This window comes from Sphaeramia orbicularis, chromosome 21 (assembly GCF_902148855.1).
Source record: "Sphaeramia orbicularis chromosome 21, fSphaOr1.1, whole genome shotgun sequence".
NCBI classification, from domain to species: domain Eukaryota; kingdom Metazoa; phylum Chordata; class Actinopteri; order Kurtiformes; family Apogonidae; genus Sphaeramia; species Sphaeramia orbicularis.
In genome coordinates, this window is record NC_043977.1 from 42,161,968 (window position 1) to 42,182,735 (window position 20,768).

Consider the following 20,768-nt stretch of genomic DNA (forward strand, 5'->3'; position numbering starts at 1 on the left):
TAATTTTCATGTCCTTTTGACCATGTTACATGCAGATTTTTGTATTAAATATCATGTAAAATATTATAAAAATGTGTTTTATCTGAAATACAGTTTCTCTTTTATCTCTGTAAGTATTTATTTTTAAAATAGACCCAAACTTGCTTTGTAATATTAGTCTACATCTGGTTTGAATTTTTAGCCCCCATGTCCATTTTTTAGGTACCAGTTTAATAGAGGCATCTATGTGTATCATCATAACTATTACTTGTTATCTGTTAAAATATGATCCATTACTCTTTACCTGCTGTTTTGGTGGATTAGGTAGTTATTTCTTCATCACTTACATCCATAATAGCCAGTATAATTGGAAAACTTGTTTCTGCTTCAGAAAAGTTATTAAAAAAACAGTTTGGTAAAAGGCTGTGCTTAATTACCTGTCCTACAACATGTTTCCCATTGATGAAAGCTTCAAACCCACACACTGCTGCAGAATCGTCCAATGGGAAGACATACTTTGCCTCGATGGGCACAGAGCTCTGATTGGTATATTTTTGGAAGATGACAACCTAGTAACAACAAAAAAGAGGGCAGACTTTCAGGACAAATACCAGGCCACTAGTACATAGGGTTTAGGGCTTTAACTGGTCATTCAGGAACATGTATTTCACCTGACAGAGCAAATCCATGAGTTTGCACTTCACATGGACAGCCTGCAGAGGGAGCTGCTGACCAGCATTGTCCTGAAGTCCAGGCTTCACGTCAGCCAGTGGGTTTTTAATATTTTCAATGCCTTCGCTATCTGAACCCATCTCTACACACACAAAACAACATTTGCTGATATTAAAAACAATGCAGGACACGCGTGAAATGAAATACAATGACTTAGTGATAAAGACAAAAAATATTCCTAAAATTAAAAAATGGTAGGGACTCACACTAAATGATCTCAGATCTTTAATTTCTGCATTTAAAGAAGGTGTGAGAAGAAGTGATTTGCGAAATTACAATTTTAGATATACTTGTACTGATACTGCTTATTGATCCAGTTTTTATCAGTTAATTTGTTAGGCTGGGGTTAGGGCTACAGTCCAAATTATGAGCTGAATTATTTGCTTTATTTTCTTTATTTGTAGTTTAGGCTTATGTAATTAATATCCTGAAAGTGCAAATGCATTGTTTTTTTTTTGTTTTTTTTTTACTACTCACTATATAAGTATCATAGATTCTTATTTTAAAATGATAGAAACTACCATATAATTATTTACTGCAGAAGAAAATAGCCTTACTTCCAATCATTATGTATAACAGGGTTCCTCCAGGTTTCTACAAGTTAAATTTAAAACTTTTAAAATTCTTTTTAAGACTACTTAGAACAGAATTTAATGCCCATTTCACAACCATACTGGGAAAAATTTGTGACTCCTAGAATTTAGGCAAATGCATTTATTTTCATCAGCAGAGATTGAATATTATATACATACTGTACACAGAAGTGAATGTTCTGTGATCATTTCTGCAAAGTTAGTGATAATCAATTCCTAATTACCTCATCTGTCTGTTTGTTTGTTTGTCTGTTAGCAAAAAGTTATGGACAGATTTGGATGAAATTTTCAGGAAATGTTGATAATGGCACAAGGAACAAATGATAAAATTTTGGTAGTGATGGGGGGGGGAGGTGTTGTTTATTTGCCTGTCTGTTAGCAAGATAACTCAAAAAGTGAATTGTCCGGTTGGAACAGGTGGAACCGAGTCGACTAACGTTACTTTCTTTGCAGCTTGTTCATTTAACTGACACATTTAAACACAATACAGTGAAGAAGTTTATGGCAAAATAACTTAAGACCTACCATATCAAATTTAATACCTTTTAAAGACTTTCTTAAGGTATTAAATGCAGATTTGTAAATTCAAGACTTATAAGACTCCGCGGGAACCCTAGTGTAAGTGTAAAACTGAATGCAGACTGTCAGTATTTTCACTGTGGTGGTTTTCCTACAGCCTCCTGATTTCTAATTTCACACTAAATTAAATTCACATAGCAAACCAAACAATAGGCTACTGGTCACTTCTAATCATTAACTCCTGATCCTATTTGTGCTCTTATAAGGCTGCTCGCTTACAGGTACATAACATAAACAGGACAGATTAACTAGGAGCTAAACATCCAACTGTTCATGTCTCCTTTAATACCGGGGTTTGGTTCCCATCCCTATGCATCAGAGTCTCTGCTCACCTTTGTCAGAAGGGGGCAGACATGGTTCATCTGAGGTGGTGATATTGGGACTGAAGTTCTTCTGCTGGTCTCCTTGGACACTGAACTGGACCACGTATTTGAGCTTCACCTGATCAGGACTGTACACCACATACTCATCGTCCTGGAACACAAATATTATTCCACAGGAGCTCACAAACATACACATAAATATGTTAGAGATATTGATCAAAAATATACAATCTTAGCAAGTTTTAACGACTACTGGCAGAATAACACACTTCCGCCGACCCCCATTTACAGACCACATTGACTGTTGTTAGCATTTATGAGCAATAAGGATAAAAAAAGATGGTTTTTATCTTCTGAGAGTAAACATAAAGCTCCTTCTAAGGTTGACATCCTCATTTGGGCTCATCTATAGGGCAGCGGCTATTAAGGAATTTTACCTGACAACTAACTGCTCTAAAGGTGAATGGAGATTATTATAATGAATATGAAAAATGACCATGAATTAAAGCACAGATAACACTACACAGACATAAAGATGACAGACTATGTCGGCAAACAGCTAAGAATTTACTGCATTTGGAGCGTAAATGTATTCACAACTGGACTCATACCTGAAAATCAGAGTGAGTGTTAGGAGTGCATCGAACTCCATGCACACTGTTATGTCCCTTGGGGGCCTGTGTGAGTGTGGGGTCTCTCTTGTGAACGTCCTTGCACTGTCCCAGAGCCACATCACACACCAGCAGCAACCGAGAGCCATCTGTCTCACTGGGGCTGGAGTATTTTAAACTGGCGCTATGACCGAGGGATACATCATTAATAATCACCGTTGTACACATTTCATCACAGGAGTAGATGGTGTCATATGTAGAAACAAAGTGACATTTTTTTCGAAAGAAACTGTTTTAATTTGGTGTTTTCTGCTAACCTTATGGCATCAGCAAAGTAGATTCCACTGCCCAGATTACCAATGTCTGTTCTCTCTATCCCATGATCCTCCACTCCAACCCGAGGCAGAAGCAGGCCGCTGAAAAGAGAGTGAAAATACAGTATATCCATATGTATAAAAGTTTATGGAATTGTCTCTAAGTTTTCAGAGGACTTAGGTTCTGAGTTCAAGCATTTTGTCCAAACCTTGATGAAAACTTTAGAGCATGGGGGGGGGGGGGGGTGCATTCTTATTATTTTTTAATATTTCATAATGTTTTCATCCCTACATAGCAGATAAAGCATAGCAAATAAAAAAAACCTGCAAAAAATACAATAAAAAGATTAAAAAGAGCGGGCACTTAAGTTTTTTAGTCTCCACCTTGATTAATAATTTGGTTTATGTGGTGCCAAAAATGGCTCGGATGCTTCACCTTTGAATAATATAAAACCCCAGTATGGGCACAGTATATCTGGAAAGTATTCACAGCATTGTACTATTTTATTTTATTATTTTCTTCTTTTTTGATTTATTTTTTTAAACATTTTTTTGTGTTACAGACTTATTCCCAGATTAAATTCATTTTTTACCTAATAATTGTGCATGCAATACTTCATAATCACACAGTGAAAAAAGTTAGATTGAAACTTTTGCAAATTCCTTAAAAACAAGTGGTGCCAGGCACAACAAACCTTATCCCTCGCACGTATCGTAGCTTATTTTGGCATTGATCCAGCTGATGTCATCATGTCAATGTGTATGCTGATGTCAGCATATCAATTGCCTCTATATATGTGCCAAGTTTGAAGTAAGTAGAAACAAAAGTCATGTTTTTATAGACATTAGAAATTTCGCCCATTATAAGTAAATGGGAAAAAAAAGATTTGAAAAATTCATTAAAAATTTGAACTTTGACCTACTTTTCCCAAAATGTAATCAGATCTATTCTGGGTCACTGGCAATCTATAAACCTAATTTGGCATGAATTCAACTAATAGTTTTGCTGCTAGAGTGTTAACAATCAAACAAACAAACAAAGAAACAAACCCAAACCAAAAACAATACCTCTTACCTCCCCTTCGGGAGGCAGGGTAATAAAACTCTAACATGTACATGAGTATTCACAGCGTTTGCTCAGTATTTTGTTGACGGACCTTTGGCAACGATTACAGCCTAAGTCTGTTTGAGTATGATGCTACAACCACAGTTATATCTGGGCAGCTTCTCCCATTCTTCTTTGCCAGATGTACTCCATATATTATAACTCATCCTTAGGATTACAGTAATAAAAAATAAAACACTCAAATACAGTACAAATAACATGGCTTTAGACTTACATTGTTATTTATAAAGTTACTTTAAAATATCAAAGACTGGACTACATGGATGTTGTCATCATAAGAGTGTAAAAGCATTTGGAGTGGACATGGTCTCACCGAGACAGGATTCCCACAAAGTTGCTGGACCTGGATGAATGGAGCAGGGGCCTAATGTTTCCAAGCTCACTCTTAAATGTTTGAAGTTCCACCCCTCTGCAAACACGTAAAACCTGGTGGATCTGGATTTTCCTGCAAATGACAATGTCACACACATAGAAAAAACATTTGTAAGTGCATACATTAAAAAGGGCAATTAAAACATTAACAGAACTATTAAAACTGTGTTGTCTTTGAATGCTTTTGGATTTTCAATTACAAAGTTGGAGGCAACAATAAACCGCAGTGTGGTTACATGGACGATCATTCTCAGGGGAAATGACAGTTTAACTGTATCCAACTCCATACACTGTTCTCTGATGACACCACCATTGTTGGCTCCATGTCTGAAGGGAATGAACAGGTATACAGGGGGGGTCATCACAGACTTTGTGGACTGGTGTGAGTGGAACCACCTGCTCCTGAACACCAGAAAAACCAAGGAGATAGTGACTGACTTCTGCAGGTCACGCCCCACAACACACATGGGTGAACATCCGGGGCCTGGACATTGAGACAGTGGACTCAATCAAGTACCTGGGGGTTCACCTTAATATTAAACTGGACTGGACAAATAATACAGACACCCTTTTCAAGAAGGGCCAGAGTTTCCTCCACCTGCTAAGGAGACTGAGGTCCTTTGGAGTGGGCGGGGCTCTTCTCAAGACGTTTTATGACACTGTGATGACCTCTGCAGTAGTAGTTGTCATCATGTACTGGGGAGTGGCCAGTACAGACAAGGACAGAAGGCATAAACTGGTTAAGAAAGTTGGATCTGTCCTAGGCTGCCTGCTGGACTCCATCGAGGAAGTGGCGGACAGATGGATGTAGGCCAAGCTGCCATCCGTCATGGATAACCCCTCCCACCCCCTGCACCACACTGTAGAGGCCCTGAGTAGCTTCTTCAGCACTAGACTTTTATACCCCCAGAGCAAGAGGGAGTGATAATGCAGGTCATTTGTCCCTATTTATATAAAATCCAAATTTCTTCTTTTTCTGTATATATTTCATTTTTTCACTGGTTTATAGTTTTTCTTCCTGTCTTTTTCTTTGCACTTACTTGTTGTAAGTTGCTGCTGTTAATGGTGAAATTTCACCATGGTGGGATAAATAAAGTAATATCCTAGCTTATCTTACTCAGTTCAAATAAAGTGTGTTTAGATGCTCAAAGCTTTTAACCAGAAAGTACTTTTTTTGACATGTGGAAAATAATCTTGCCTATTCTGCCATAAAAATAACAGAAGAATGTTTATTTCAAGAATGCATGCTTCATTCAACAATCTATAAAAAACATAAATCTTTTCAGTTTCCAACAAAAAAGTCAAGCAGGCACAGAAAGAGAGATTAAGTGTTTATATCCTATCTTCCATTGGACCAAAGACTCTTTACATAGTAGAAAAGCAGTGGACAAACAGAAAGGGGAAGAGGAGAAAAGAGTCAGTTCAGGGTGCAGCGATAGGGGACGTCATAGACTGCGCTGAACAGATGGTGTTTGAGGAGTTTTTTAAACATGACCAGGGATTGATCAGATTGTTAAAGGTTTCTTTACGTTGCGAAAAGACATTACCTGTCCTGCAGCAGGGCCGTCACATTCTGAAACTCTGAGCTACTGGTGGGAACGGCTTCAATACTGCATCTCAGAGCACGATATTTTCCCAACGAGGAAGGTCTGGGGGTTCTCAGGGTCATCTCACGGACGTTTAGAACATCTCTAATTAACTGAAGAAAAAAGGGACAAAAATAACAAAGATTGTGTTAGAATAGAATAGAATAGAATAGAATAGAATAGAATAGAATAGAATAGAATAGAATAGAATAGATCTTTATTTTCATTGTCACAGGAACAATGAAAATCCATTCAGCAGCCCACACTTGAAGTGTAAAAGACTATAAAAATATCACACAAAATACTGAAAAACACTGGGAATATCAATATACAAAAACTACAAAGATAAAATATTAAATAAACAAATATTACTAAAATTGTACTAAAATATACAAAAGCTAATTGCAGAAAAGAAGTGTGTACAACATATAAGGATATATACAGGTAATAAATGACATATACAAGGTAAAATTAAAAACAAGGTGCATGGGTTGTGATTATTGCACTGAGGTAGAGTGAGTATTGCATCGTCCATTGGAGTAGGGAGGGGGTACATTTAACTGCTTGTGGGTAAAAGCTGCACTTGAGTCTGTTTGTTATTGTTTTTAGTGTCCTGAATGTCCTTCCAGAGGGGAGGGAAGAGCAAAGGTAAGCTGGTATAAAATAATGAGCTATATTTCAAGGTTAAAGGAGTGATATTTAGCTTATCTAAATGGAATTATGCATTTTTAAAACATTTCCCTGTAATCCACATAAACTGTAAATGCTATGCTTGGGTCTGAATTCTTCATTATTTCAACTCCACAGGTCCATCTTCAACCCTATTTCTGAGTAATGACACCAGAAAGGTCATTTTGAGCGCTGGCCCTTTAAATGCACATGGCCCCACCCCCTCCAGGTTGATGGCTGTGCTGTTCTGTCCATTCAGTCACTTGTGTTGGTTAATACAACTAAAAACTGAACAGTTTAGGTAATCGGCTCGAAGTTTGGACATATTTTCAGTATGGACTACAACCGCTGCTGCTGACAAATAATTACAGCGTACTCTGAGGAATGTTCGTCGGAAGTCTTGACCATATATGTACAAATGTTGTGACGTAACTGGTTAAAAAAAGTAACAAATTAAGAAGGAATTAAAATGGGTTGTAGAAATCCACTTGATTTTTGCCAAAATGAACATAAAGATAGCTTTGCAGCACCTGGAGGGTTCAAATTTAAACTTTTTGAAATATTAGGGTCAAAATACACAAATAAATGTATCAAAGACTAATAAAAATGGGTTTAGAACCATAATGTAAGCCACTTATCCAAGCCTCTCAGGCCATAGAGTAGTGCAGTGGAGGTGTGTCTGAAGAATTCTGAACCATTCATTCATGTATTTAACTTCCCCTAACCCATCTGAAAACCTCCTTGAGTAACTTAGGTCTGCATCACAGGGTTGATTTTCTACAGCTTGACGTGGACAGAAGTGGGTAGAATTCTCAGACCACTTGAATTTCAATATACTGTACGTCAAGGAATTTTTGCCAACTGACACCAAACAACTGAAGAACTGCAACATACTGATATAAGAAAACTCTCTTAAAGCATCGGCAGGTACATCTTTGCACAAATTTGTGTAATGGAATACCTTGGTTGCAGCTTTAAATGTAATTTGATTGTGGTAACAAGCGCTTCAGGAAAGTCACTGCTCACAATGTCAATGAAATGGAACACAATTAATAATCCAGGAGCACATTTTTTTGTATTTCCCTGCTCTAACATCAGTACAGAGCAACAATTTCTCTGAGCAGGATAACACTGAATAGCATTTTAGTAGTGTGCCGGTAGATTCACCTGTCTAGTTCTGTCATTTAGTCACAAACAATACTGTGCTAATGTCTTAGGACACCTTTTGCTATATTGTTTTTTCAGGATTGTACTGAACCTCTTGATTCACATACAACAAAAAATACAGGGAGGGATTGAAAACAAAAAAAACCCTGAACTAAATGGCTTCTACAGGCAACAGTCAGTATCAAAACAATGGACTATAGTAGCCTAAACTATAAGAAACATTTGAGATGAGTTGAATGAAAACTGGTGTAAAAAAAAAAAAAAAAGAATCAAATCCTATTTTAGTATTTTAACAAAAGTTATTTCACGACAGTCTACATTTAGAGCTGGTCTAGACCAGACATAATTAATCAATACAGATGATTAAACAGCAGAGAATTAGTGCAGTAAATCTGGTAACACCTGTCCAGAGGAGTTCAACACATGTTAACTACAAAAAAAGGACAAGAAATATTGGATAATTACCTCCGCCAGGAGGTATTGTGATCACTTTGCTTTGTGTGTTTGCGTGCGTGCGTGTTTGTTTGTTTGTTAGCAAGGTAACTCAAAAAGTTATGGAGGGATTTTCATGAAATTTTCAGGAAATGTTGACACTAGCACAAGAAAGAAATGATTAAATTTTGGTGGTGATCAGGGGTAGGGGGGAGCCAACTGATCTGCCTTTGCGGAGGTCTAGGCTTGCTCCCGATCACCACCAAAATGTAATCATTTCTTCCTTGTGGCAGTATCAACATTTCCTGAAAATTTCATGAAAATCCCTCCATAACTTTTTGAGTTACCTTGCTAACAAACAAACAAACAAACACGCATGGGAGGCGGATCTGTCTTGGTGGAGGTCTGCGCTCTCCGAGTGCTTTTCTTGTTTGGTCTTTTTTTTCTTTTCTTTTTCTGTGAAATTCTTGTTCTTAACCCATAGAAACCCAGTGTTACTTTTGTGGCAGTTCGCAAAAGATTTTTTCTCTATTTTTAACTTTTCTTGACTGAATTATCAACATTTATTCTAATATTATGCTCAGTGTTTTGCATTCTTAAGTGAAAATCAGGCCTTTCCTCTCCTACATTTAGCTCACTGATCCTGATTGATTTCCATAAAAGCTCAAATTAAAGTCGAGGGTTATTGTATCATAATCAGAGAAAATGGAGGAAAAAGTGACTTTTTCAGTAAAATATAAAATTAGCTGAACACAAAAACATGTGTCTCCATCCACTGTCATTCATCAAACTCCATGGGTTTTACTGGTGAATCAATGTTGTAGAAGATGACAGTGTTTCCACGTTCACTACGGAGCCTCTGAACATCTAAATGGGTCGTATCTAATGACCATGAAAAGATGACACACTGCATTTACACCAATTATTTACCTGCATCGATAGGTTTAGTGGATCAACATTTATTTAACTTTTTAAATAAATTTGGTCACCAGTGGATGTTTGGGTCTTTAATTTAATCTGCTCTCAAATTTTAATTAAAGTTCAGTTGTGTCTTGTTCAAGCATGTTTTTCAACCTTGGGGTTGTGACCCCATGTGGGGTCACCTTGAATTCAAATGGGGTTGCCTGAAATTTCTAGTAATTGATAAAAAAAAAAAAATAAATAAATAAATATATTTTTTAATGATTCAATATGTATTTCATTATAATTAAAACACCACACACTTTTCCTAATAAAAATCAAGTTCAAATAAAATGCAGGATATAATATCTGAGAGGGCATATCTTGATTTACCCAATCATGTGACCACGTGCGCTACTACGCTTCAACCTGCCCGGACACAGTCGCAGTCTGAAAACTGGACTGAACAGAGAATGGAAAAATGTCTTTGCCCGCCTGGCCCCGCTAAGACATCTCCAAGAGAAACTGAGAAGCAGACACCAAAAAGGTGCATTATATACATTATATAGCCTAAATGTTATCTAAAGTTTATGTTTATTTGCAACACAGTATAGCAAACTATTACATGATCAAAAACAATTTAATTTTAGCAAAAAAATGTCTCAGTTTTGAATGTCCAGGGTTGGCAGAATTTTGTGATGTTAAAATGGGGTCAGAGCCAAAAAAGGTTGGGAACCACTGGGTTAGAGATTGGATACACATTATAATATATAAAACATGCCATTATAATCTTACTAAAATAACAAAACTACTGGTAATTCCCATCGATCAGTTGAAATTGTCTTATTTATTGTGACTGCAACATCCTGGAGGGACTATGTGCAACTAATTTCTAAAGAGTGTTGTCCCGTTTCTTAGACTGAGACTCCAAACTCATATTGCATCATTTGGAAGAGCCACGCCCAAGTGAACAGTACTCCAAAATAGGGATGGGGCAAAGGGGTGGGGGGATTGGGATGGGTGATAATGCCTTATGCTGGTGTGTATGCACATTTCCATGCATTGCAGCATGCTTTACCTGGCAGAGGTCCAGTTCCTGAGAGATGAACTTGGCAGTGGGAAATATGTTCTTGATTGCGTGTGGAATCAGAGTTTGAACCTCCATTAGAAGAGACATCACCTCCATGTGATTCCCATCCTTCAGCTTCCTAGCAGCCTGAAGCAACAGTCCCTCTGCCCTGCTCACCTACACAGATACACAGCATGGATGACACATGTAGGGATAATTAATTTAATGCAGGGAGTCTTTCCCGGAAGGGAAAACAAAACAATGGGCTAAAGTCTGTCATCAGTACTATGTTCACAATAAACTGACAATGTCAAAAGTCATCCTCAGAGAAGGCCTTACATCATTGAGACTCAAGTTGTTGATGGATTCTCGCAGGATGCTACCAAGACCTCCCAGGGCATCAGTCCACAACAGCTCCACAAATACACCAACCTCATTGGACAAGCTCCCTGTGTTAAGCTCCTCCTCCAGCAGCAGCTGCAGGTTACACAGGATACTTGTAATTTACTTATAGTTAGCTATTAAAAAAAGCAGCAACAACTCCCTGAAAGTGTATTAGAAACCTGTGAACTCTGTTTAAAACATGGTTTGTTTTGATGTCATTTATTGCATGAACAGCCTCCAATTCTTGTGTCTGTATTCAACAAACATCAGCCATCAACACCTTTGTCTTTTATGAGTCGGTTTTGATATTTTAAAGTTGTTGATCTACTACATGATGTCAGTAACAGTACTTAGTCACATTCAGTGGTGGAAAAAGTGTCCAGACCTGAACTGTGCTTGTATTCTTGCACTGTGAATGATAAAGAGCAGCAGCAGCAGTGTGAAAGAGTGGTGCAGAGTTTACCAAGATCCATGAAAGCTGTGGTCAGGGTATTGATTAGTAGCGTTGTTTAAAAATAAAAAGAAACTAGCTTCGTTGTGTAATTTGAGGTGTGAAAAGACTGCCTTATGTGTTACTTTGACCAGCTATGGTGAATAAATGCTCAAACACATGACAAAAGTAAAACATCCACACAGTTTTGTAGTTATTATGTGCACTGTTATCTGCTATAAGCCCAAGGCACCCTTTTCATAATTATTACTTGCAGTTTTGTCAGCAGACTGAGTATTGTGTCTAATGCATTTTCTGGACCTGCTGAAGGGGGGCAGATCCGAGACCCTTGGACTTTAGGGAGCTGCTGCTCCTCAGTTGTAGACCAGTGGTCTTCATAGAGTCTCTCAAGGCCTGGTACGTTTCCAAAGCCTCCTCTGAAGTGGACAGAAACACCAGCATATCCCTCACAGCTGCTTTCTGTTGGCACAAACACAGACTTATGTTTTTTCTGCTTGTAGAAAACACACTGAGTCATTCTGTTGACTGTTTTGATAACTAAGAAGTTGACCCAGACTAAAAATGTATCACTATTCCATCTGGTTTGGATGAGTCAGGAATATATGAAAAACAAAATAGAAACCATGGATAGTAAGTCTAATAATATCAGAATTGAATGTTACCTCATTTTATTACTGCAAATACTTTTTAATATTATTTTTGTTTTACAGCACAATGTTTGTAACTAGAAATGTGGGAGAATACAAACTGCACATAACAAACACAAGAGCTCAAAAAAGGCAAACAACTAATGCCAAATTGTAGTTATATTAGTTAAACACAAATAACCATAATTGCAAATGAAAAAGAAACTGATGAATGATGACAATTAATTTAACAACAACTATTAAAACATAAGTAAAACTAGTGTATTCGTAAGGAGATTCAGATTCAGTTTTATTTTTCATGACTAGATTTAGGATATGCGTCCAAAAAATGTTGCCACGATCATTATTTCTTTCCATTTCAAATGTAAACATATTTTTAAAATCCTGATAACAATTAACATAATTATATTTTACACATTTAATATAATGATGACAATAGAGAAATACATCATAACAATGATAATTATTGTTTTTTTCCACAAAGCTGTACTCAGTAGAGCCTGACCAATATGGGATTTTTGGGACCGATGCTGATACCAATACTGGGGGCTAAAAAAGCTGATATCCAATATATTGGCCAATATACTGTATAAAACAAGAACATTAATAAACACAGGATATAATAGTTATATTAGATAATGGTGGACATACAAATTAACAGTTCCATCTTGGTTTATCTCCCAAAGATAACTTACACAACTTTAAAATGCTGTAGTCTTATATTAGACTAGAATGTGACCTGTGGGGAACCACAGGTTGTAGATGTGGTCGTTTTTATGCTGGGGAGAGCAGACTTTTGGGAAAAGATATGAATCTATATTTTATAAGTAGTAACATAAAAATTGTTTCAGGCCGATTAATCGGTCGAGCTCTAGTATTCAGTTCCTAGCTCAGAAGTCAGACTTCTTACCTTGGCTCCTATGTCATCTTTCCAATATCTAACCACACGATACTGCTGCCCTTTCTGTCCTTTGACACTCTGTAGCTCCAACACACACCAAGAATTGCTGTTGATCTAAAGAGAAAAATATGTGACTGAAAGTAGTAAATACATTAACTATAAACAGAACAACAACAAAGACAGCACATTCACTGCAGTTACCTTTTCAAAGACTGAATACTTGGCCACGTGAAAATGATCTGGATACGATGGAAGGTCAGGATCAGTTTCTGTATAAATTCTGTGAATGAGAAAGATTGACAAATAAAAAGCAAAGATTAGAAACTTTTTTAAACAATATTCTTTAGGATTACCATTTTGTGAGAAAATTTGTTTACCATGAATAATTAATGTCTGATAAATAAATTCCTAAATATTGACATTCAGAAGGCTGCACGCTGTGATGGTGAATGTGTTGTACAGGTGGGTATGTCAACCACTGTCTTTCATATTATGATTCTTAAAGCCTATAAGGAGAAAATAATACAGAGGGAGGAAACAAAAAATGTGTAGTTTCCTCATACATCATATAGCCTTAACCTTAATAAACCCATAACACTAACTAGAAGCACTCGGAGAGCGCAGACCTCCGCCAAGGCTGATCAGTGGCCCCCCCCCGTGGGCCCTCCCCATCCCCGATCACCACCAAAATTTAATCATTTCTTCCTTGTCTGTCTGTCTGTTTGTTTGTCTGTACGTTAGTGTGCAACGGACACTGATGAAATGATTAAATTTTGGTGGTGATTGGGGGTGGGGGGGCCCACGGGGGGGGCCACTGATCAGCCTTGGCGGAGGTCTGCGAAGCACTCGGAGAGCGCAGACCTCCGCCAAGGCTGATCAGAGGGCCCCCCCACCCCCGATCACCACCAAAATTTAATCATTTCTTCCTTATCCCATTTCCAACAAACCCTGAAAATTTCATCAAAATCTGTCCATAACTTTTTGAGTTATGTTGCACACTAACGGACAGACAAACAAACAAACAGACAGACAAACCCTGGCAAAAACATAACCTCCTTGGCGGAGGTAATTACAGCATGTGTTCACTGTGTCATTGTTTGCAGTTGAAACATGTTAATCATTGCAGTAATCATCCTATGAATGGATCTGAACTATGTACTTAGATAAGGCAGGGATTTTTCTTTGGTCAGGCATTGTAACTCAAAATGTATTTCATAACAGGTCTTAAATAATTTGACAGCTAATGCCATCAAGGCTGAGTTTTTAACCCTTGGGAGTCCCTGGTGTGTGTGTCCTGATCACATGACCGATTTAAGACGACGTAGCAGCAAGATGGAGCTTCGCTGAGTCTTCGTTTCAACTTGTGTGGAAAGTACAGAAGTCAAAGTAATACTGTGAAGTCAATAATGTTTAACGGACAAGTAAAACCACACTTAAAGGGGTCATATTTTGCTAAACTCACTTTTATTAGTCTTGACTTTGTTTGAATTTGAACCCTCAAGGTGCTGTAAAGCTATTTTTATATTAATTTTGGCAAAAATCAAGTCGATTTCTACAATGCGTTTTAATTCTTTCTTAATTTGTTGCGTCTATAAATTGTTACGTCACAACATTTGCACATATAAGGTCAAGACTTCTGACGAACATTTCTCCAAATACGACATAACTGTTTGTCAGCAGCAGCGGTTGTAGTCCATACTGAAAATATGTCCAAACTTCAAGTCAATTACCTACAATGTTCAGTTGTTGGTTGTATTAACAAACACAAGTGGCTGAATGGACAGAGCAGCACTGTCAACAACCTGGGGGTGGGGCGTGAAGTGGCTCATGTGCATTTAAAGGGCTAGTGCTCAAAACAACCTTTCTGGTGTCATTACTCAGAAATAGGGTTGAAGATGGACCTGTGGAGTTGAATTAATGAAGAATTCAGACCCAAGCATAGCATTTATAGTTTATGAAGAGCACAGGGAAATGTTTTAAAATGCATAAATCCATTTAAAAAAGCAAAATATCACTCCTTTAAGATACATAATAAGAACATAATTTTCAGCCATAGTGTTATGACGTTTGGTGTGCATTCAGTGCACGAAAGGACGGTAAAAACACAGCATGGACAGGTCGGAATTCCATCCAGTATTACTGGATTATTACCCAGGATCTGATCGCTGGTACAAGACTGTTGCTGTACTTTCTGGACATTACCACCACAAATACCTTCATCTTACACCATGAGATCAGCAGTGCCAGGCAGATGCAGCCCTCTGAATTGTTGTGGAAAGAAACTGTTTTAGAGAGTGGCATAAGTGATCTGTGTGGCATTTTATGACACCTGATTGTTTGTATATAGTTGTAATAGTTGTAAAAATGGTTCATTGAACATGTTTGTCCATCATATTGTGACACCAGATCTTTTTATAATAAATAGTTGCACGTAGTTTTCCTAAAAAAATGCCTTAAGTATTGCCTGCATTTTCATTTAAATAGTAGTATATAACTTTGTAATTTGCTAAATTTGTGGTTAATGTTTGAAAGTTTTCTATATATATATATATATATATATATATATATATATATATATATATATATATATATATGTATTCTACATTATAAAAGTGGTTCATTCAATATATTTTTGGTGAGAAACACGCTTCAGCCTGCCCCAGGACAGCTGTGGCTACAAACATTGTTTACCACCACCAGAATGAGAATGTGAGAGCAAATGAATAATGGATCAATAATGTAAAGCGCTTTGAGTGCCTTGAAAAGCGCTATAGAAATCTAATCCATTATTATTATTATTAGAATTTTGTAGAACAAATTTTTTCCTACTTGGATTTCATGTTTTTTTAATTTTAGGTTCAGTGTTATGTCAAATAAAAAAAAAAAAATAACTGTACAGTCACACAGGTGACATTGTGCTGAAAAATAAGACCAAATAAGGCAAGGTAAACAGCTTTTTGATGAAATATATGAAGGCAAAATCGAAAGTATTCAAAAATGGCCACAATACACTCAAACTCCAGAGGGTTAAACACACCCTGCCTGTCAAGTCCAACAAGAGAATGACCCATTATATGATTGCTGTTCAAACCTGAATTTTTCCAGGACACTTCCTGCTCCATACTCAGGCTCCGCCCTCTGAGTCAGAGGTCCACAGATTACAGAGTCCACAGGTTTGGCTTTGGATGGTTTAGCAGCTGCTCTACTCTGCGACACTTGAAATACTATATTGCATAAGACAGAGCACATGCACATTAGCAAGAAACAGTTGGATGCATTTCAAACCATATGAACCATTAAAATATTTTCAAGGACCAATCAGTTCATAAATCCCTCCTGAACATGTGATTTAGTTCCACAGAAACCTGTACACACACCCCTCATCTGTCCTTAAGTAGTCAAACCTGCTGACTTAAAACCTATTCAAACTAACTCTTGACCCAGTATCTGTAAGGTAAGACACAATGACTTCTGTGGTAAACGCAAACACAAGCATCATATATCATTCTATTGAAACTGGGTGGAGGTGATTTACACTGAGTGTCTTTGTTTTTGCTGACTGGGTTACAGGTAAAGTTGGCAATCTTTATCAATAACATTTCTGTGTGTATATAATATAATATAATATAATATAATATAATATATGTACATATGTATAGCATGTAACTAAAGTCAAACATTCCACATAAAAGAAGCAAAAGGACAGATATTTTCTATCAATTTACATCCAGATAAGTGACAAACTGAAGAAAAGGAAATTACTGTCTGCTGTCCTCCATTCTTTGGTAACAATCACACCATACACTGGGCATGAAGCTTCAGTTTGACAAATATGAATCACCAGATCTCAACCCAACTGAATACCTATGGCAGATTCTGGACTGACATGAAACTTAAATGATGTTCATAAATGAAAGTTTCTGTTCCACTGGAACATAAACGCAAACTTACAGAGCTACCATTCTATTATTATGGACTGAAAGCAGTTCTCAAACAGCACTACAGTTTCATCTGCTTCTTCTAATCTCTGCATCTGGTGTCTTTCCTAAGGTCAAACAAGTTATATTCTGTCGTAGCAATTTCACTGTGGAGCAGCAAATCTCTGCCATTTTGAATAAAGCTACAGTTAAAAAAAAAGCGCCAAATGACAACACTCGCTTAATCCATCATTAAAACAATAAATGGGGGTATATGTTTAGTTAGAATGGAGCTACAGAGTTCACACACAAGTAGAATCAATACCAAGGAGTACTGAAGCTGATATGAAGAAACATGATGTATCAACACGACACTTGAGGCTGGTTTCCCTCTAAATAATGTGTAATAACATCTGTACCTTTAAACTCAGGAAAAGAATAAGGTGAGGAGGATGAAGTTTCCAACTTAAAATCATCCACAGGCAGAAGAACACCTGCTTCCACGCAGCTGTCCACGTAATCCACTCCGACCACAGGCGTTTTGTGCTTGTTGATGCTACGCAGCCTGTTGGAGCTTAGACTGGACACATCGCTGGTCACTATCAGAGAGCACTGTGGGACCAAAGTGAACATCAATGTCAAAAATTAAAGTTTCACCTATCATCTCTCAAACAGGCTCATTTTTTGCTTAACAACTCTAGTTTACAAAATTTCAGTATCGCTTGTAGAAAAAAAGATATAATTGATTATGTAAAGTTATACTTCGGATATATATGTAAATGCACTATTAAGTTTAATAGTGACATTTTTTCTTGCTTGTATAAGTGATATTTTAAGTCTGTGAATCTGTAGGAACTAATTATTCAACAGTACAAGAATATAGAAAGGTTATGTACAATCAAGTTATTAATCAAATATACTCTGTTATTAGCTGTATATATCACTTCAGTTGTAATATGTATATTAAATAAAAGTTTATTAGCATATTTGTAGTGTTTTAATTCCAGAAAAGTCTTTCACTCTGACTACAGAACAAAGTGACAAACTCCTGTCCTCTTGTCACAACATAAAAACTTGTCATTTAAACATTTTTATCCAATATTGATCACAACTGTAGTTTAATGTCATAGCTAAAGCCCTATGTTTCATTTAGTATCAATTTCTTATGAGAACAGCATGTTTTGTACATTTGCGTAAAGTAAAAAAAAAAAAAAGATGTTCATTTTGAGTCCACGTGTCATGCAGCAGTAATTTATCTTATTTTTGTAAATTGTAATGTGTCATGTGAAAGTACTTACTGAGACCTACTCATACATGTATTAAACATGGACATAAGTTATTTAGTTTTCAACACAGAGTGTATTGAACATGAAATGTGTCCCTGTGCCACTGCTTGATCTGGCCATGTGGAAAAATATGGCAGAATTAAAAAACAATCACCCTGATTCAAAGAAACACAGAAATGTTCACTATTTAAAAATAAATGTCTTTAAGGCCTCACACAATCACAACATCCCTGAATAAGAACAAATTCAATCATACATTTTTAACAACCTGTTATATAAGATGAGGTAAACAAGGGCCATAGCTGAAATGTCCAACTTTCCTGGTGATATTACTCATTAAGGGTCATACTGGCCAAACAGATGTGTATTGGTGTGTCTCTAAAAATTACTGTTTTCCTTTCTTTATGTGTGATTTATGATTTGTTGTTATGCATGTGTGGTATTTAAGGCTGAGCAATAAAACCATCATGATAATAATTGAAATGTAATTGTATATCTTAACCATTTTCATAAAATGTTGGGATCATTTCCCCGAGAGATCAGCCACTGTGGCAGATTGTTAAAAGCCTCATGCCAAAACTGAACTAAGTGGAAAAAATCACCACAAATCTCTACAAGACCTATGCATTTTTAGCAGAAAGCCATCAAAAATATAACTCAACAAGCAAGTGGGAGAATTTTCCAATGAATATGTAATGTTAACATGCAAATTTAATCACTGAGATTTACATTTTGGGGAAGGAAATTATTCAGCTTTTTTCTAAAAGCTCAAAGCTGAGAGCAGAGTGACAGAAACACCCACAGTGACAGTGGTCACAGCATCTGACCTGTTTATTGACCACAAACGAAATGTTTCCTCCATTCTCTGTTACTGCCAGCTTCAGCTTCCTCTTCTCCTTGAAAGGTAGGTTTTTCAGCTCCAAAAGCACAGAGCAGTCTTTAAACAGAGCCATGCCTGTAAGCACAAACACATTATGTCATCGTGTCTCTTTTTAATGTTTCAATATTTAATTTGACCATTTTTTGGTTATTCATTTATATTGACATACATGATGTTGTCTTATTCCATTCCTTCATTTTTATATTGATTTGACAACATCATGGTATGTCTCTGTAATCTTTGCCCTCTCTACTTCAGTATTTTTACATTTATTCGGAGTGTCATGTTTTTCTAGTTGTCTGTTCTTTGACTGTTGTGTTGTTTTTCTGTTTTAGTGTCTTTGCTTGCGTCTTGTTTATTTCAATTCTTCCGCTTTGTCTGTCAAAGCACTTTGTAAACTCAGTTTTTAAAGGTGCTATTTAAATAAAGTTATTCTTATTATTATTATTCTGTAATTTCCCATCTTGAGATAAATAAAGTCTATCTATCTATCTATCTATCTATCTATCTATCTATCTATCTATCTATCTATCTATCTAAGTTCTTCTGCTTCCAACCAACTGTTTAGTACATGTATGTGGAAGTTTTGCATCAGTGATATGCGGAAGTAAACCAACCTACAGCACATCTCAGGACAGAACACGAAATCTGTAGTGTATAAAACTATAAGAACAGCGAATTTACAAATAACACCGATGTGATTTCTGCTGAGTTCATTACGTGAACTAAAAAAAATAACACTTAAAAATATATAGCTGGTTATAGGTTATGTCTAATTGTTGCTGCTTTATCAGGCATGTTGTTTTAATTATATCTTAGCTCTGTGTTTTGCAAATATAAGTAATTAACAGCTAATGTAGAAAAAGCGTTAGCTAGCTGTTAAAAATAGTCTTACTTTAACATTAACCTAAAAGCTAGCGTTCTGACTAATAAACTATAGATGTCATATATATAAAACAGTAGGTTCGTGTAAGTTTTTATCACAAAAGTTAAGTATTGTGTTACTTACCTGCAGCCGCTGCTTCCTGTTTGCTGTCAAACCACAGGAGGCTAAGCTAGCAGTAACGGAACACCGCTACATCCGGTCTGTTTACAAAATAAAAGCCCTGTAGCCATGAAAAACGGAAAAATGAAGAATAAAAATCCCATTTTCACTCTAAAAAGAAACGATTTATTTGATCAGACAGTTAAGCATTTTTCTTGTAAACACAAAATTTGATTTACAAACTAATGCGTTTTTTTTTTTTTGTTTGTTTTTTTTACAGTAAACATAGGCCATGTTTTCCAAGTACAGACTACAAATCTGAGGTAGTATGTCCTACAAAATATATGTAAAGTATTTTTTTTTTCCTCATAAATGTCCAGAGTAATTGACCCCCCTCAACAGCAGGAGGAGCTATGAGTCAATGTAAAAATACAAGTGCAATTATTGAGGCGATTTCACAGCAGCTTTCTTCTTTTTCTTTTTCTTCTTCTTCGTTTTTCAAATCAACATAACTTACATATGAAATACAAACAGCAAAAACATGATGGGAAAAGTGAGAACTCATGGTTTTATTTTATTTTATTTTATTTTATTCTTTGCATTTTTATAGAGATGCTGTGTATGTTTCTGAAGCCTGATTCAGTATGTGGTCTATTTATTTGATCACTATGTCTAGTATTTGTTAGTGAAACATGTATTGTTTGCTATTTTGGGGGGCAGGAAATCATCTCTACACAGGTTGGTTTATTCATAAAGCAGACTAGAAACAACAAATAACTAAGATACTTTATTGAGATATGCAATGCAGTATCAGGTAAGATGCACATAAAAGAGGAAATCTGTTCATAAGACATTATCTGGATAA

The 20,768-nt window shown here is 36.4% G+C and overlaps 1 protein-coding gene across 1 annotated transcript in view; it reads right to left on the reverse strand.

The window, feature by feature from the left end:
- The window catches only part of parp4 (poly (ADP-ribose) polymerase family, member 4), a 50,174-nt gene extending 30,208 nt beyond the window's left edge, over positions 1 to 19,966 (reverse strand). Inside the window, exons 1-16 of the mRNA XM_030125568.1 lie at positions 19,928 to 19,966; positions 18,866 to 18,993; positions 17,172 to 17,364; positions 15,927 to 16,059; positions 13,037 to 13,115; positions 12,845 to 12,949; positions 11,588 to 11,746; positions 10,792 to 10,929; positions 10,462 to 10,629; positions 6,177 to 6,328; positions 4,571 to 4,702; positions 3,135 to 3,233; positions 2,818 to 3,001; positions 2,216 to 2,357; positions 651 to 793; positions 417 to 548 (exon numbers count right to left, since the gene is read on the reverse strand). Coding sequence (XP_029981428.1) covers positions 417 to 548; positions 651 to 793; positions 2,216 to 2,357; positions 2,818 to 3,001; positions 3,135 to 3,233; positions 4,571 to 4,702; positions 6,177 to 6,328; positions 10,462 to 10,629; positions 10,792 to 10,929; positions 11,588 to 11,746; positions 12,845 to 12,949; positions 13,037 to 13,115; positions 15,927 to 16,059; positions 17,172 to 17,364; positions 18,866 to 18,991 — 2,085 coding nt within the window. The 5' untranslated portion in view covers positions 18,992 to 18,993; positions 19,928 to 19,966. The remainder of the gene's footprint in view (positions 1 to 416; positions 549 to 650; positions 794 to 2,215; positions 2,358 to 2,817; positions 3,002 to 3,134; positions 3,234 to 4,570; positions 4,703 to 6,176; positions 6,329 to 10,461; positions 10,630 to 10,791; positions 10,930 to 11,587; positions 11,747 to 12,844; positions 12,950 to 13,036; positions 13,116 to 15,926; positions 16,060 to 17,171; positions 17,365 to 18,865; positions 18,994 to 19,927) is intronic.
- Positions 19,967 to 20,768: the final 802 nt, after the last annotated feature.